The sequence below is a fragment of the Muntiacus reevesi genome, chromosome 16 (genome assembly GCF_963930625.1).
Source record: "Muntiacus reevesi chromosome 16, mMunRee1.1, whole genome shotgun sequence".
Classification (NCBI taxonomy): domain Eukaryota; kingdom Metazoa; phylum Chordata; class Mammalia; order Artiodactyla; family Cervidae; genus Muntiacus; species Muntiacus reevesi.
In genome coordinates, this window is record NC_089264.1 from 21,936,300 (window position 1) to 21,951,247 (window position 14,948).

General features: G+C 37.6%; 1 protein-coding gene and 1 non-coding gene across 3 annotated transcripts in view; both read right to left on the reverse strand.

Annotated features, from left to right (window-relative positions):
* Nucleotides 1–255: 255 nt before the first annotated feature.
* BANK1 (B cell scaffold protein with ankyrin repeats 1) overlaps nucleotides 256–14,948 on the reverse strand; it is a 306,464-nt gene continuing 291,771 nt past the window's right edge. For both annotated transcript variants that reach the window (XM_065907388.1, XM_065907387.1), the window contains exons 12-17: nucleotides 13,761–13,939; nucleotides 7,156–7,219; nucleotides 3,566–3,595; nucleotides 2,504–2,559; nucleotides 1,214–1,278; nucleotides 256–953 (exon numbers count right to left, since the gene is read on the reverse strand). In XM_065907388.1, coding sequence (XP_065763460.1) covers nucleotides 1,219–1,278; nucleotides 2,504–2,559; nucleotides 3,566–3,595; nucleotides 7,156–7,219; nucleotides 13,761–13,939 — 389 coding nt within the window. In that variant the 3' untranslated portion in view covers nucleotides 256–953; nucleotides 1,214–1,218. The remainder of the gene's footprint in view (nucleotides 954–1,213; nucleotides 1,279–2,503; nucleotides 2,560–3,565; nucleotides 3,596–7,155; nucleotides 7,220–13,760; nucleotides 13,940–14,948) is intronic.
* LOC136148192 (U6 spliceosomal RNA) lies at nucleotides 7,944–8,049 on the reverse strand. The gene has a single exon (XR_010659476.1). It is a non-coding gene; the product is annotated as a U6 spliceosomal RNA (small nuclear RNA).

The following is a 14,948-nucleotide window of genomic DNA, read 5'->3' on the forward strand; positions in this document are numbered from 1 at the left end:
AGTATGCATGTATTTTTAAAAATTAATTTATTTTAATTGGAGGCTAATTACTTTACAATACTGGATATTCCTATCACTCACTGTTGAGAAGCTACTAAAAAATAATTTGTGTGTTTATTTTATGAGCCCTACACAGTGAAATTATTAAAAAACTTGGTGGAATTCTCTCTGTAAACTAGTAAGCAGAAGACTTCAGAGGTTAATTTCATACATTTGTTTTGAAAAGTCAGACACGGCTTTAAACATTCATTTTATTTGTAGCAACTGTGGGCAGAAATCATAGAATGGTAAAACTGCATTCTATTTTAAGCTCATAAATTGCTTCTATGAAATTGGTTGATGAAATTGTAGGCCTGTTAATAGAGAATATAGGTTGTGAAAATGTATGTTAATTTGAGATATAGAAAGTTAAAAAAATAATATTCTCAAGGTTATATGCAAACAGGTTCTGAAAAATGGAAGGTTGCTGTAAGCACGATCTGAAAATAACAATTAGAGTTTTGAACGTGAGAAATTCAGAAAATAGATTATCCACTGGAAAAACCAATATGTATAAAACAAATTTGTATTTTTCTATGTTTATTCTCAGTGCAGGAGGAGTAAACTATAAGGTTAGCCCCTTAAATAGGCCCAATAACTTTGCTACAGAGCATTTAACTTCTCTGCTCTTGTTTTTAATTTTAAAAATTGGAAATACCTGCTTCACAGGCAAAGTGCCTGGTAAAATGCAAGAATTTTCAAAGAATGCAACTGCTCTATAGCATTCAAACTTAATCTTGATATGTTCATTTGAAGCAGGTACAATGCCAATAAACTGTGGCAATAACATTCTGAAATTCAAAACTTGCTTCTGCTTTCATAGCAAAGATTTGTCCTGAGACAGCAGGCAATCCAAATGCAAGCTTGCTTCACCCAGAAAGTGTCTGCAGATTCTTGAGTTTCATTATAACAACCTGAAAATAAGATCGTTGGAAATGTATTAGTGAATAATCATCAACTGAAATTGATTAGCTAGTATAGAATCACCCCTACATATAAATCTTTCTAAGGAACAATCACCTTTAGCTTGAAAAATACACATGTTTATCCTTTCAGAAGAAGACAATGAAATATTTAAGGTATTCCATTTGTTAGACAAATGATCTTTCAAGTTCCTAATAAGCCTGCTTTAGGTTTTCTAAAAAATGTGGTTGATATATAGCTGATATTTTACCATCTTTAGTGATCTTTCCTGCAACAGAAACCAAAATCTTTTTCCACCTGGGGTCGAGCAGGAAGCTAAGGAAAAAATACACAGAGTTAGCATTTCTCCATTTTAAGGATGAACAAAGAAACATGACAAAGTCATAGTTGCCTTCTGCAGTCAGCTGAGAACAGCTTTGCAGAGGCAACTGGCAAGAGAGGCCTCCATCTTAAAAGGAAAGAATCACTGTCAAGTTCAACCACGTCAATGTCCTAGCGTTTAAGTTTTAGTTCCTTTTTGAGGGAGAATAAGTGTTGGGAATTTACATTATTTTCCTCTTACCCAAAAGCTTGCTCTTCAAATAGTCCTTCAGATCTTGTAGAAGGAACTTTGCTTGACAAAGATATTTTCATAAACTCCTGAGCTAGAGGTACCTCCCAATTCTGCGACAGTCAAATGAGTCTCATGAGTCTATGTGCTACAGGCCCATTCAGTCTATAGCTCACCGGTGGGCCACAGAATGATCCAGAAAAGCAAATACTTCAAGCAGTTCTTAAGAGTGAATGACTTTTATGTTTATATATTTAACATAACATAACTTTTATGTTATGATGTATGGAAGGATGGGAGAACTTCAAGGGTTATCGAAATTTGGTAAACAAAAACTAGTCTGTTATGGGCCCTAACTCAGGATTTTAGCAAGAAATCCAGCTGCCACATGTTCTTGGGTAATAGTGCAAATTTCCTACATCACATATGTAGATAGTTGGAATAGTATAATTTTTTATGAAGAAAAGTGTGTGGTCAGGGCATCAGGGATATTGTCTTGAGTTGGTCTTGTCTTTTCCATTTGCACCCTCTTTCTTTAGGGTTACTTTTAGCTTTTCATTAGCAATTTACTTTCAGTTAACACTACAAAGTGAAACAACATATACTTAAATGAACAATATTTTCACATTATATTTTTTCCTAAAACTAGATTTCAAGGATATATAAACTGTGGGTCAAATAGACTCATCATATTCCTTTTGCTAAATATGTGTTTATAACTCCTCTACAATTTATTTGGTCTGTACATGTTTGTGCACACGTTAGCTTCAGTGCCTTTCTCCTTTGAGTTCTTTTTTCGCTTTTTTCCAAATAGCTATGTTTTTAAAATTACTGCTCGTGTATTTTGCACACAAATGCGTATGCAACCTATTTAGTTCATATCTGTTGGAATGTTTCAAAGCATAGTCAGGATAGAAGGATTTCACGTTCTTTCTCAACAAATAAGTTCTTCGTTTGTATTTTATAAAAATGAAGATAAATACAACCCACCTTACTGCCAAAGGGTATGTTATGTAACATACTTTCACTGTGGGCACTTTCGTTACCTAGAAATACAAACTCTGTTACTCTTTACTCATTCACAAATTTAATAATTCCTTTATTCAGCATTTAAAAAATATATATGCAAAGAGTAGGATATGGGTAAAAATAAAAAACACTAAAGAGATAAAATGTGCATATTGAAAAGGCATCCTTGGCAATTATGTACTAATTTGTATTAATGTTTAATGTATTAATTTCTCATACCCACATACCGAGGAGATGATGAGTCCAGAAACTATCCAACACCATGAATAACAACCTCCACTTGATTTTGCCTTCTTCTCTTCCCCATTTACCAGGATCAGGTAATTGCAAAGCACATTTTTTAACAAGTTTGCTCCTACCACTGCACTGTGGCACATGCCACTTCCTGCTTCTATCACAAGTTTCTGGCTTTCCATCCAGCCACACACTTTGTTCTATTGCTTCTGCAGTTCCCGCAGTCTGCCTTGCTTCAGGCTGGGGGCAGAGCTCACAGCTCTTTAGACAACTCCCAGCTGGCCTGCAGCTCCTCTCTGCCCTCCCCACTTTCTGCACACATTTCTCTCTCATCACACTAAAGTGAACCCTTCCAACTATCAAGTTTTATTCTAAGTTCATTTGCTCTATCAACATTTCCCACTTACCAAGTTAATGCCATTTACATCAATCATCATCAGTCATTATAGCAATTCCCCATGATAGAATTCTTATCTATATTCTACGTATGAGGGAACTGAGGCATAAAGAGTTTAAATGACTTGTCAAAGGTCACAGCTAGTTAAGTTTGAACAGCCAAGTCAGAGTTCAAAGTGCATGCTCCTTCTACCATATCACATTGCCTCTGGCATTGCAGTTCTAGAATCACTTCACATTTATTTTGGATATCAAATTGTTTTACATATAAATATAAAATCTCTGTGAGGTTTTACACTGACCAGCCTAATCACATTAGGTTTACATTGATATAAAAGTTGGTTTATTCTGGGCTTTGTTTTAGTCCTAAATTCTTCAATAAACACCACTTACCATTTGGATGGTGCACAATGGTGAGCTTATCTACAAGACAAAAAAGAAAAGCACATTCTACTGAGTTTTGCTCCATATTTATCTTAGGGTCCTTTCTTCTTGTCCTTTGACTACTTCTTGTCTTCAGATGACTATGAAGTTTCACAGTCTGATTTAAAAAAACACCTCTGGCCACTAAGTGTGTAATTATGTCTTTTATTACTTTTATCACTAAGTGTGAAACTATGTCTTTTTTTCCTTCCGATGTTTGTCCCACATTATCACGATTTTAGATATATTTGACGCTTAATAATAGCTTCCTACTCAGCCTTGATATTCTTTTAGCCTGAGCTATTCAAGTATTTAAAAAAAAACCTCATTCAGAAATAATTACATACAGTACAATTCATACACATTGTATGACATTCTTTAGCATTTCTTACATTGCAATTTTCCTGTCTATGAATTCTCTGATTTCAATTATCAGAAAATGTCTCAGTTTCAACAAATTTTTGAAGGCTATTTTTCTTGGATATACAATTCTAAGTGATCATTTGTTTTTATTTTATTTTAGCACTTTCAAAGATATTATTGCACTGTCTTTAGTCCTCCATGTTTCTGACAAGAAATTAGTGAATATGGAATACATTTATGCTTTTCTCTTGATATATGTCTTTTTCTCTGGATGCTATCAAGAATTTACCTTGACTGAAGTAGCTTGACCACAAGTGCTCAAATATAGTTCAGCTTAACAGGCTAACTGGAGTTTTTTTTAACGTTCTTGGAACAGTATGGAGGTAGTTTACATTGAATTTGGAAAATATCTGACCATTATTTATTTTAACATGTTTTGCCCAAAATCACTAGTTTTTCCTCTGGGACTCTGACTACGCGCATGCTAGACTGTGTTATGTCCTATATGTCTCGAGGCTCCACTCATTTTTAAGTTTTTTTAATCTCCTTTTTTATCATATTGGATAACTTTTATTGATCTGTCTTTAAGTTAATAAACTCTTACTTTTGCTACATCCAATCTGCTGATAAGTTCTTCTGATAAATTTTTCATTTCTTTTACTGTAATTTTAATTTCTATAAATTTCCATCTGGTTCTTCTATATAGTTTCAATTATCCTGTTGAAATTTCATATTCATTCACTCTTTAAAACCATATTTTTCATTAATTTTGTTAAAGTCAACAAAAGAACTATCTCATGTTCAGTTTTTATTGATGCTTTCTTATTTCTTTTCTGTGAATTGCATTTTCTTTTTATTTGTACCTCATTTAAAAAAAAACCCTGAATACTGGATTTTAAAGATAATCTGTAACATATTCTGGATTCTATATTCATATTCTATATTCCTTTGATGAATATAGGTTCTTGTTTTACCAGGCAGTTTGATTACTGTCATGAACCTGTGGTAGGCTTGGTTTTCTGCTTTTTTTCAGTGTCAACCTATACAAAGCTCAATATATTTGCTAAGACTCTCAGTAGAACTTCCCTGATGGCTCAGCAGTAAAAAAAAAATCTGCCTACAATGCAGGAGATGTGGGTTCGATTCCTGGGTTGGGAAGAGCCCCTAGAGAAGGAAGTGGCAACTCACTCCAGTATTCTTGGCTAGGAAATGGGGATGGCAAAAGAGTCAGACACGACTTAGCCACTAAACAACAACAGTAAGACCAAGCCTATAAGTTCCATTTTCCACCGGGCTCTTGTAGGGGTTTGGTTCTAGGCTTTACTGGGGCGAGTCCAGAGTAGGTCTTGCGCTAAGTCGTGGTCCTTACTCTTGACATCTCTTGGGTGTCACAGCAGGATGCGAGGCATTTTAACAAAGTGTTAGGAGACCTTTCCTCTCTGGCAGGGCAGGACTCAAACAAACATTCCCAGTTTGGCTTTACCCTGACTTTGGCCAACCTCCAGCATGTCTATTCTGCCTTCACAACCCTAAAAGCTGCTATCTCACATGCTTCCAGGGGTCTTGTCTGCACACGTTCAGTACAGCTCGTCTCTGAGCCAGACTTGTGGACCCTCCCTCCCCCTGAGCCTCTCTTCACGGCTCCCTCCCCTTCAGTGACCCACCACACACATTCCAGCAGCTCTCGCTGCCCCTAACTCTGACCTTTGCCACCTCAGTTTGACCGCTTTGCACAGACTGTAGTCAGAAAATCAACTTGTGGGTGATGGTGAGAGACATCTCACATATTTTGTTTTTCTCTAGGATTACAGTTTCAGTCTGCCTATCATTTACTCCCTGAAATCAGTTGCTTCATATTTTTTTTGCCTATTATTTGTATCCTTACAGTGGGAGGGCTTGTCTGGTACTGCTTATTCCATTTTAGCTGAAAGAAGAACTAGTTGATTCCTAATTAAGACACCAACGATTCAGAGTGTTAACTTTGGATTCCAATAGACATGGGCTATAATCTCTAATCTGTGTGTTTAGAGGCTTCTTAGTTTCTCAGATTCTCAGTTTCCTTATTTTAAATTGGGATTAATGCCTATCTCAAAGGGTTATTAATGGGATAATTTTGTGCATAGTAGATAAGACAATAAATATTAGCTACTACTACTATTTAATGTTCCCTAGTGAAATTATTTATATATTTTATAATTTTATACATTTAAAAAATTTTACTCTTATTCCACATTAGAATGTAGATTTGTAGAACTCAGTTATTTGTAAATTAGTTTTGTGTTTAGGACCTTAATTATTTTAGAAAGTATATTTATGTTTTAGAAAACATTTCTAAGAGAGCTTAAAGAATACTCTATGAGAAGTAGATAACAATCCGATAATATAAAAAGAAAATGAATTTTAACATAGTGAATTTCACCATGACGTACTATCTAAAAGTTATGCAGTATTATTGAAAATAGAAGAGATGGAGGCTTTCAAACTTTACTAGCAGTTGTCAGTTTTTAATTATCTATGCAGGAGTAGGGACTTGGGAATAGGGTGGCCAGAGAATGATAACATAATTTATTTTCAATTTTGGAATGTGTTGTTTATCTTTGGAGAAGATTTACCATCTTAATAATGTTTGGTTTGTGTTAACATTAAAATGAGTGTTTTTTCCCCCTGGGAGCAACTGCTAATTATTAGCAAGAGGAATCTGTGTTGAGAAGAAGCATGCTAGCTTCAGGGGAAGGCAACATGAGATTTATAATTTAAAATGATCCACATGTGGACAACTGTGAGAATTGACTATAATGAGAATATTCTACCTTATTAAAAAAAGTGTGACTCTTTAGCAATTTAATATCCTGTATTGAGACTTATACACACACACACACAAAACTAAAGCAGAATTATCTTATATGCAACTTATATGGAAATCAAAGGAAAGGAAGTAACTAGCATTTACATTATGGGCCAGAGAAGGTGAAAAGTATTTTATGTGTTAACTTGTACAACCACTTCCAGGTATACGTATAATTATTCTTGTTTTGCAGATAAGGACCCTGAGTACCAAGGAGTAAGACATTCTCCAATTTAAGCGGCTAGGAAGTGACTGGATATAAATTTGAACTCAGACCTGTTTTACTTCACCATCCTTGCTTTTTCCACTTCATCACTCTATTATTTTTGAAGAGCAGGCAAATTTTACTTACTGTAGACATTTTCTTCTTCTGGCCTTTTCCCAACAATGCAATCTCGGAGTTGGCGTAGTTTTTCCTTAATGAGGAGACAACCAGGAAAGAGAAGTCAAGGTTCACAAGTTTGTTATGAATTGAGATGGAAACTTTAACTACTATGACCAGGAAAACCACTACAACTTAGTGCTAATGCGGTATTTACAGTGTTCCAGCCACCATTCCTGCTACTTCACACGTTATTGTTTTACTTAATCCTCGCAACTTCACGACGTGGATAAAAAACATCCACCGACATGGAAACTGAGTTACAGAAGATTAAGTAACTTTCCTAAGTCACACAGAAGTTGGGAACCCAGAGCCCAGTTCTTTTGGGAGCTTCTTTCAAATGGCAACCCACTCCAGTATTCTTACCTGGAGAATCCCATGGACGGAGGAGCCTGGTAGGCTACAGTCCATGGGGTCGCAAAGAGTCGGACACGACTGAATGACTTCACTTTCACTTTCTCAAACAAACACATGAGGCATCTACATTGGCTATCGGTGCCTCAAAGCTGGAGGCCAACATAACAAAGGTTTGCTTCTGCCTGAGTCCATCTCTAGCCTCTGCAGGGTATACGCTTTCCTAGCAGTTCCTTCTAAGAACCAGGGATGCAAGAGCAAATGATACATAACTGGATTTCCACTTTTAACTCATTTGTGATCTTTCTTTGCTTTCCAAAAGTTCTACGCTGAACATCTATTACCTTTTAACTGAAAGGTTAAACAAGCTAACGCTCAATACATCTGCTTTTATTTATTTTTTTAAAAATATGGAATGCTTCATGAATTTGCATGTCATCTTGCACAGGGGCCGTGCTAATCTTCTCTGTATTGTTCTAATCTTAGTGTATGTGTCACCAAAGGGAGCACCAATAAATGTGCTTTTAAAAGAGAATTTAAGAGTAGCACTTTTCTTAAGGGCTGCCCTGCAAACCTAGAAGCCACTTTTCCTAAAATAGAGTGTGTCCATTGCCTTAAAGATCCTCTCCTATGAGTGGAGCAAACATTCTTCTTTAGGGACTTGGTGATTGTGAGCAGGAGAGAGGGGAGCTAAAGGCAAGGTTTTTTTTTTCCAATCATCTCACATTCAACTGCAGGGATTCTACCTGGTTCTTCATTATTCTAGAAACTCTTTTACTACTAACTCTATGTTTGTGCCATTTTCCCTCTTATTTTCCTGGGATAAAACCTCTCTGTCAATAAGAATATAATTTCACAGCCGCCTCTGACAGATTCATCTTCAGGATTAAAATGAATATTTTTTGTAAATGACAAGAGTAAGATTGAAAAGTGTATGGGCAGTGTGTATTGGGAAAACAGGGAGAACATTCATTTTCTGATGTTCTGACTTTTGTCCACAATGGCTCAGTGGGCAAAGAATCTGCCTGCAATTCAGGAGATGAGGGTTTGATCCCTGGGTCTAGAAGATCCCCTGGAGGGCGAAATGGCAACCCACCCCAGTATTCTTGCCTGGAGAATTTCACAGACAGAGGAGCCTGGTGGGCTACAGTCCACAGGGTTGCAAAGAGTCAGACATGACTGAGTGACTAAGCAGACAGGACTTGTGTTCAGGCCCTCAAGTCAAGGACTGATTGAAAAACCACAGGGGAAAATCTCTCTCACGTTCGTCTTGGCAATGATATTTTGGATATAACTGTAAAAGTACAAGCAACAAAAGCAAAAATAAACAACTTGGACTGCATCAGACTAAAAAACTTTTGCATACCAAAAGGGCCAACCAATAAAATGAAAAGTTACCCTGTGGGCTGAGGGAAAATATTTGCAAATCATATATATGACAAGAAGTTAATATTTGAAATATATAAAGAACTCACACAACTTAATGACAAATGTCCCAAATAATCTGATTAAAAAATGGTCAGAAGACCTGAACAGACATTTCTCAAAGAAGACATAAAAATGGCCAACAGATAAATGAAAAAGTTCTCAACATCACTAATCATCAGGGAAATGCAAATCAAAGCCACAATAGGATCTTAACTCGGAACTGTTAGAATGCCTATCATCAAAGGACAAGAGGTAAGAGATAAGGTTATGGAGAAAAAAGAAGCCTTGTGCAGAGTTGGTGTAAATGTAAATCGGTGCAGCCATTATGGAAATCGGTATGGAGCTTCCTCAAAACATTAAAAATAGTACCACTGTATGATTGAGCATTCCTACTTCTGGGTATTTATCCAAAGGAAATGAAATCATGATCTCAACCAAATAGCCACACTTCCATGTTCATTGCACTGGCCAAGATATGGAAACCACCTAAGTTTCTAGGAATGCATAAAGAACATGTGACATATATGTCTGTATATATATATATATATATATACGCATGATGTAATACTATTCACCATGAGAAAGAAGGAAATCCTACCATTTTTGGCAACATGGGTAGACTCTGAGGGCATTATGCCAAGTGAAATAAGTCAGATAGGCAAAGACAAATACTGTGTGATCATACTTATATGTGAACTCTTAAAAAAGCCAATTCATAGAAACAGAATTGAATGGTGGTTATCGGGGACTGAGGAGTGGAAGAAATTCAGAGATGCTGATGTTGGTCAAAGGGTACAAACTTCCAGTTACAAGATGAAAAAGTTCTGGGAATCCAATGTACAGCAAGATGACTATTTAACAGTACTGTATTACATATATATTATATACAGCAACTTGAAAGTTGCTAAGAGAGTTAATATTGTATATTCTTGTCACACAAAAATGTTAATTTTTTGACATGATGGAGGTGTTAGCTAATGTTATGGTGGTCATCATTTTGCAGTATATAAAATCAATCCACTGTACACTTTACATTTAGACAATGTCCTAGTCAATTATATCAGGAAGGCTGGGAAGGAAAGGGAAAAGAACTGAATAAATCCTTGTACTCAGTCGGAGTCAGAAACTTTGGCTCTTATGGAAAGTAGTTTTAGGGTTTGTTCTTTCATCTACAGGTTACTTTTTGGTTTTGTTTTGCATGAGTGCTTACTGTATTCATTATTCCATTGTTCCTATATATTAGATAAGCCACGTCAGTCTTGAAGTAATTGAGTATTGTTTTTAGTCCCCAGGTCATGTCTAACTCCTGCACATTAGGCTCCTCTATCCATGAGATTTCCCAGGCGAGAATACTTTCCCAGGCAAGGAGTGGGTTGCCATTTCCTCCTCCAGGGAATCCTTCTGACCCAAGGATTGAACCCAGTTCTCTTGCATTGGCAGGAGGATTCTTTACCACTGAGTCACCTTGTAAGCCCCTTAGACCGCCTTTAATTCTTTCTAAAATGATACTGAAAATAAATATACAAAAAAGATCTTAATGACTCAGATAACTGTGATGGTGTGATCATTTACCTAGAGCCAGATATCTTGGAATGTGAAGTCAAATGGGCCTTAGAAAACATCACTACAAACAAAGCTAGTGGAGGTGATAGAATCCTTGATGAGCTATTTCAAATCCTAAAAGAACTGTTAAAGTGCTACACTCAATATGCCAGCAAATCTGGAAAACTCAGCAGTGGCCACAGGACTGGAAAAGGTCAGTCTAATCCCAAAGAAGGGCAATGCCAAAGAATATTCAAACTACTGCACAATTGCACTCATTTCACATGCTGGTAAGGGCATGCTCAAAATCCTTCAAGCTATGCTTCAACAGTACATGAACCAGGAACTTCCAGATGTACAGGCTGGATTTAGAAAGGGCAGAGGAACCAGAGATCAAATTGCCAACATCCACTGGATCATAGAAAAATTAAGAGAGTTCCAGGAAAACATCTACTTCTGCTAAAGCCTTGACTGTGTGATAACAAAGAACTGTGGAAAATTCTTAAAGAGATGGGAATACCAGACCACCTTACCTACCTCCTGAGAAATCTGTATGCAGGTCAAGAAGCAACAGTTAAAACCAAACATGGTACAACAGATTGATTCAAAATTGGGAAAGGAGTGCATCAAGGCAGTATACTGTCACCCTGTTTATATGACTTGTATGCAGAGTACGTCATGTGAAATGCCGGGCTGGAGGAAGCCCAAGCTGGAATCAAGATTGCCAGGAGAAATATCAGTAACCTTAGATATGCAGATGACATCACCCTTATGGCAGAAAGTGAAGAGAAACTAAAGAGCCTCTTGGTGAAGGTGAAACAGGAGAGTGAAAAAGCTGGTTTAAGACTGAACATTCAAAAAACTAAGATCATGGCATCTGGTCCCATCACTTCATGGCATATAGATAGGGAAACAATGGAAACAGAGAAAGCTTTATTTTCTTTGGCTCCAAAATCACTGCAGATGGTGATGGCTGCCATGAAATTAAAAAACACTTGATCCTTGGAAGAAAAGCTGTGACAAACCTAGATAGTTTATTAATAAGCAGATCATTACTTTGCAGACAAAGGCCCAAATAGTCAAAACTATGATTTTTCTAGTAGTCATGTATGGATGTGAGAACTGGACCTTAGAAAAGGCTGAGCACCAAAGAATTGATGCTTTTGGACTGTGGTGTTGGAGAAGACTCTTGAGAGTCCTTTGGGCTGCAAGGAAGTCAAACCAGTCAAACTTAAAGGAAATCAACCCTGAATATTAATTGGAAGGACTGATGCTCAAGCTGAAGTGCCAATAAATACTTTGGCCATCTGATGTAAAGAGTCGACTCACTGGACAAGACCCTGATGCTGGGAAAGATAGAAGGCAGGAGGAGAAGGGGACGACAGAGGATGAGATGGTTGGATGGCATCACTGACTCAATGGACATGAGTTTGAGCAAGCTCGGGGAGTTGGTGAAGGACAGAGAAGCCTGGTGTGCTGCAGTCCATGGGTCGCAAAGAGTTGGACATGACTGAGCGACTGAACAAAAACAACAACTGAATATAAATCCACAAATAAAATAGAAACAACCAAGGGTCTGATAAAGCAACTAGTGAAATCATTAACAAGATTTACAATGGATCACTTTAAACTGTAAACTTTATTACAGAAAGGTCTAAGGAGGCTAAAGTACAATTGACTTCTCTCAATGAAACTTACATAAACTTATTTTCTAGCATTATCAGGAAAGTGGTCTGCAGTTCAGTACTTGGGCACACTTTACCCACTTCAGGATAAGAGGGATGCTTGCTGGTGATAGCAACAGTGTGGACTGAGGAGCAATGCTGTAGTTCTGACCATGAACGACCAACATCACAGAGCTCCACAATTAGCATTCTTAACATTTGTTTGGCAAAACAACTGCCCCTGCTTCACACTGCAAAAGCTTGACCAGGCCAGCCACCAAACCGCAACAAGAGCTATCCTGCGAGACAGGCGACTTCTAACAAGGTGCGTGACCACACATGTATCGGGGAAGTCCCCTTACCTAAACAATCTCCTGTCTATGTGCCATATTGCTTGAATCACTATTCTGATTCATTTCTCTGTTGTTTAAAAAAATGTCTTCTTAAGCACTATTTTAAAGGGAAAATGATCCCTTGGGAAAGGTAGCATATTAGGCTATTAATGATTATTGATACTTGGGCTTAACGGATCTAATGAGATGGCTGCCTGAGAACTGGCTGCTGAGCTACTGGGGGCTTTATATGAGGAGAAGAAAAAAACTGGTGAAATATTTTGTGAGTGGTATGGCCTGTTGGATAGATAGAATACAGTCTTGAATCCCCTCACTGAGGACTGTCATGGACTGTATATTATATTACATGCATAGTATATTTTGTTTTCATTCTCCTCTTGGAACCACTTACTCCAATCCCTTTTCAGGATGCAAATTATTTTTATAGAAGACAGGCTTATCTAAATTTAATACTCTTGGCATAATTTCCCTGTAAATCCTGACTGATCTATATGCAAATCATGATATATATATATATTTGTATATGTATGTATTTATACATATGCAAATTCTGATGTAGATATTTATTTTTCCAAAAGTAAATGGGAATATAAAACATTAAATTTGTTCAGGACTATTGTCTGACTACTGGCTTCCCTGATGGCTTAGACAGTAAAGCGTTTGCCTGCAGTGCGGGAAACCCGGGTTTGATCCCTGGGTTGGGAAGATCCCTTTAAGAAGGAAATGGCAACCCACTCCAGTACTCTTGCCTGGAAAATTCCATGGACTGAAGAGCCTGGTAGGCTGTACAGTCCATGGGGTCGCAAAGAGTCGGACACGACTGAGTGACTTCACTATTGTCTGATATGATTTTAATCATTTTCTTGTTCCCTTTAAGTCTGGTCTAAATAATAAATTCTTCAGAATTCTAAGCACGTTGGTATAAAGACGCTTCACCTTAATTTCAGCAATGAGATTCATAAAACATTCACTCTACTAAGGGCAGCCTTATACGTTGATTACATATTAGCTATGATACACTCAGTCTTAGCACTGAGTACATCAGTGGTTTGTAAACATGAAACCTGGATATTGTTAAACTTTTAATCAGTAATTTAAAGCCTCTTTTTTGTGGTTAGTTAAAAATGAAAGAAAGAACAGTTACCTGCATTTTTTGTTAAGACTAAATATTTACAAAGAGGCTAGGACTCTGCAAGGGAGGGAGCATGCCACAGTAGAGTGGAGTCTGTATTACCTGCTGAATCAGCTCCAGGCCAGTCTTTCCCATCTGCCAGTGTTTAAACTTCTCCAGGGCTTCGTCCACAGAGAGTTTCCCATTCTTGACTTTCTCCTGCAGCAGGATGAGTTCCTCCTGCCCCGCAGCGAGGCAGTCCCTTACGGTGGAGAAGGTTTGACTCTCCATCCGACCTCTGTCTACAATATGAGAGAAGGGTGTTTTCATGAGAAGTGTTTTAATGACAACTAGGAAAAAAAAAACCACTTGAAAAAAAAAAGCCACTTAAAAAAAAAAAAGCAGTTTGAGTTTCTCATTCCAGCTAGTCTTTAGGCAGTTACAGAACAAATCAGTACAAATTTTTTAATGCATTTCTAAAAATTGTCATGCCTCAGACCTAGAGTTATGGGTGGAAAGAGCGTGTCTCATCACTGAAAATATAAAGGGATGAGGATAGAAAGAGCAACAACCAAAGTTTTGCACTGCACTAGTTGTGGGCAGTGCCAACTTCACGTTCCTTTGGGAGAATTATTTTTAATTCTGCTTCCCTGGTAGCTCAGCTGGTAAAGAACCTGCCCTCAATGCAGGAGACCCCGGTTTGATTCCTGGGTCAGGAAGATCCCCTGGAGAAGGGAACGGCAACCCACTCCAGTATTCTTGCCTGGAGAATTCCATGAACAGAGGGGCCTGGTGGGCTACAGTCCATGGGGTCGCAAAGAGCTGGACACGACTGGGTGACTAAGCACAGCACAGCACACAACACACATGTGCACAAAATACTTAGCATTGGGCCTGCCACAAAGAGAGCTAAATAAAAGGTAATATTATTATTGCTAATAAGTATATATGGAATAAGTATAATCTCTCCAGCTTTGGGAAAAGAGATCTCAACCAACATCCAAATGTCACAAGAGGTTTAGGATCATTTGAAAATTTATCCCTGAAAGATTTAAAATAAATAATTTCTGGTTGTTTTGTAGTAGTGAACTGCTTCCTTTTCAAAAGAGTTTATTTTGAAACATGTCATGTATTAGTTAAAAGAAATCAAACCTGAATATTCATTGGAAGGACTGGTGCTGAAGCTGAAGTTCTAATACTCTAGCCACCTGATGCGAAGAGCTGACTCATTGGAAAAGCTCCTGATGCTGGGACAGACTGAGGGCAGGAGAAGGGGGCGGCAGAGGATGAGATGGTTGGCTGGCATCACTG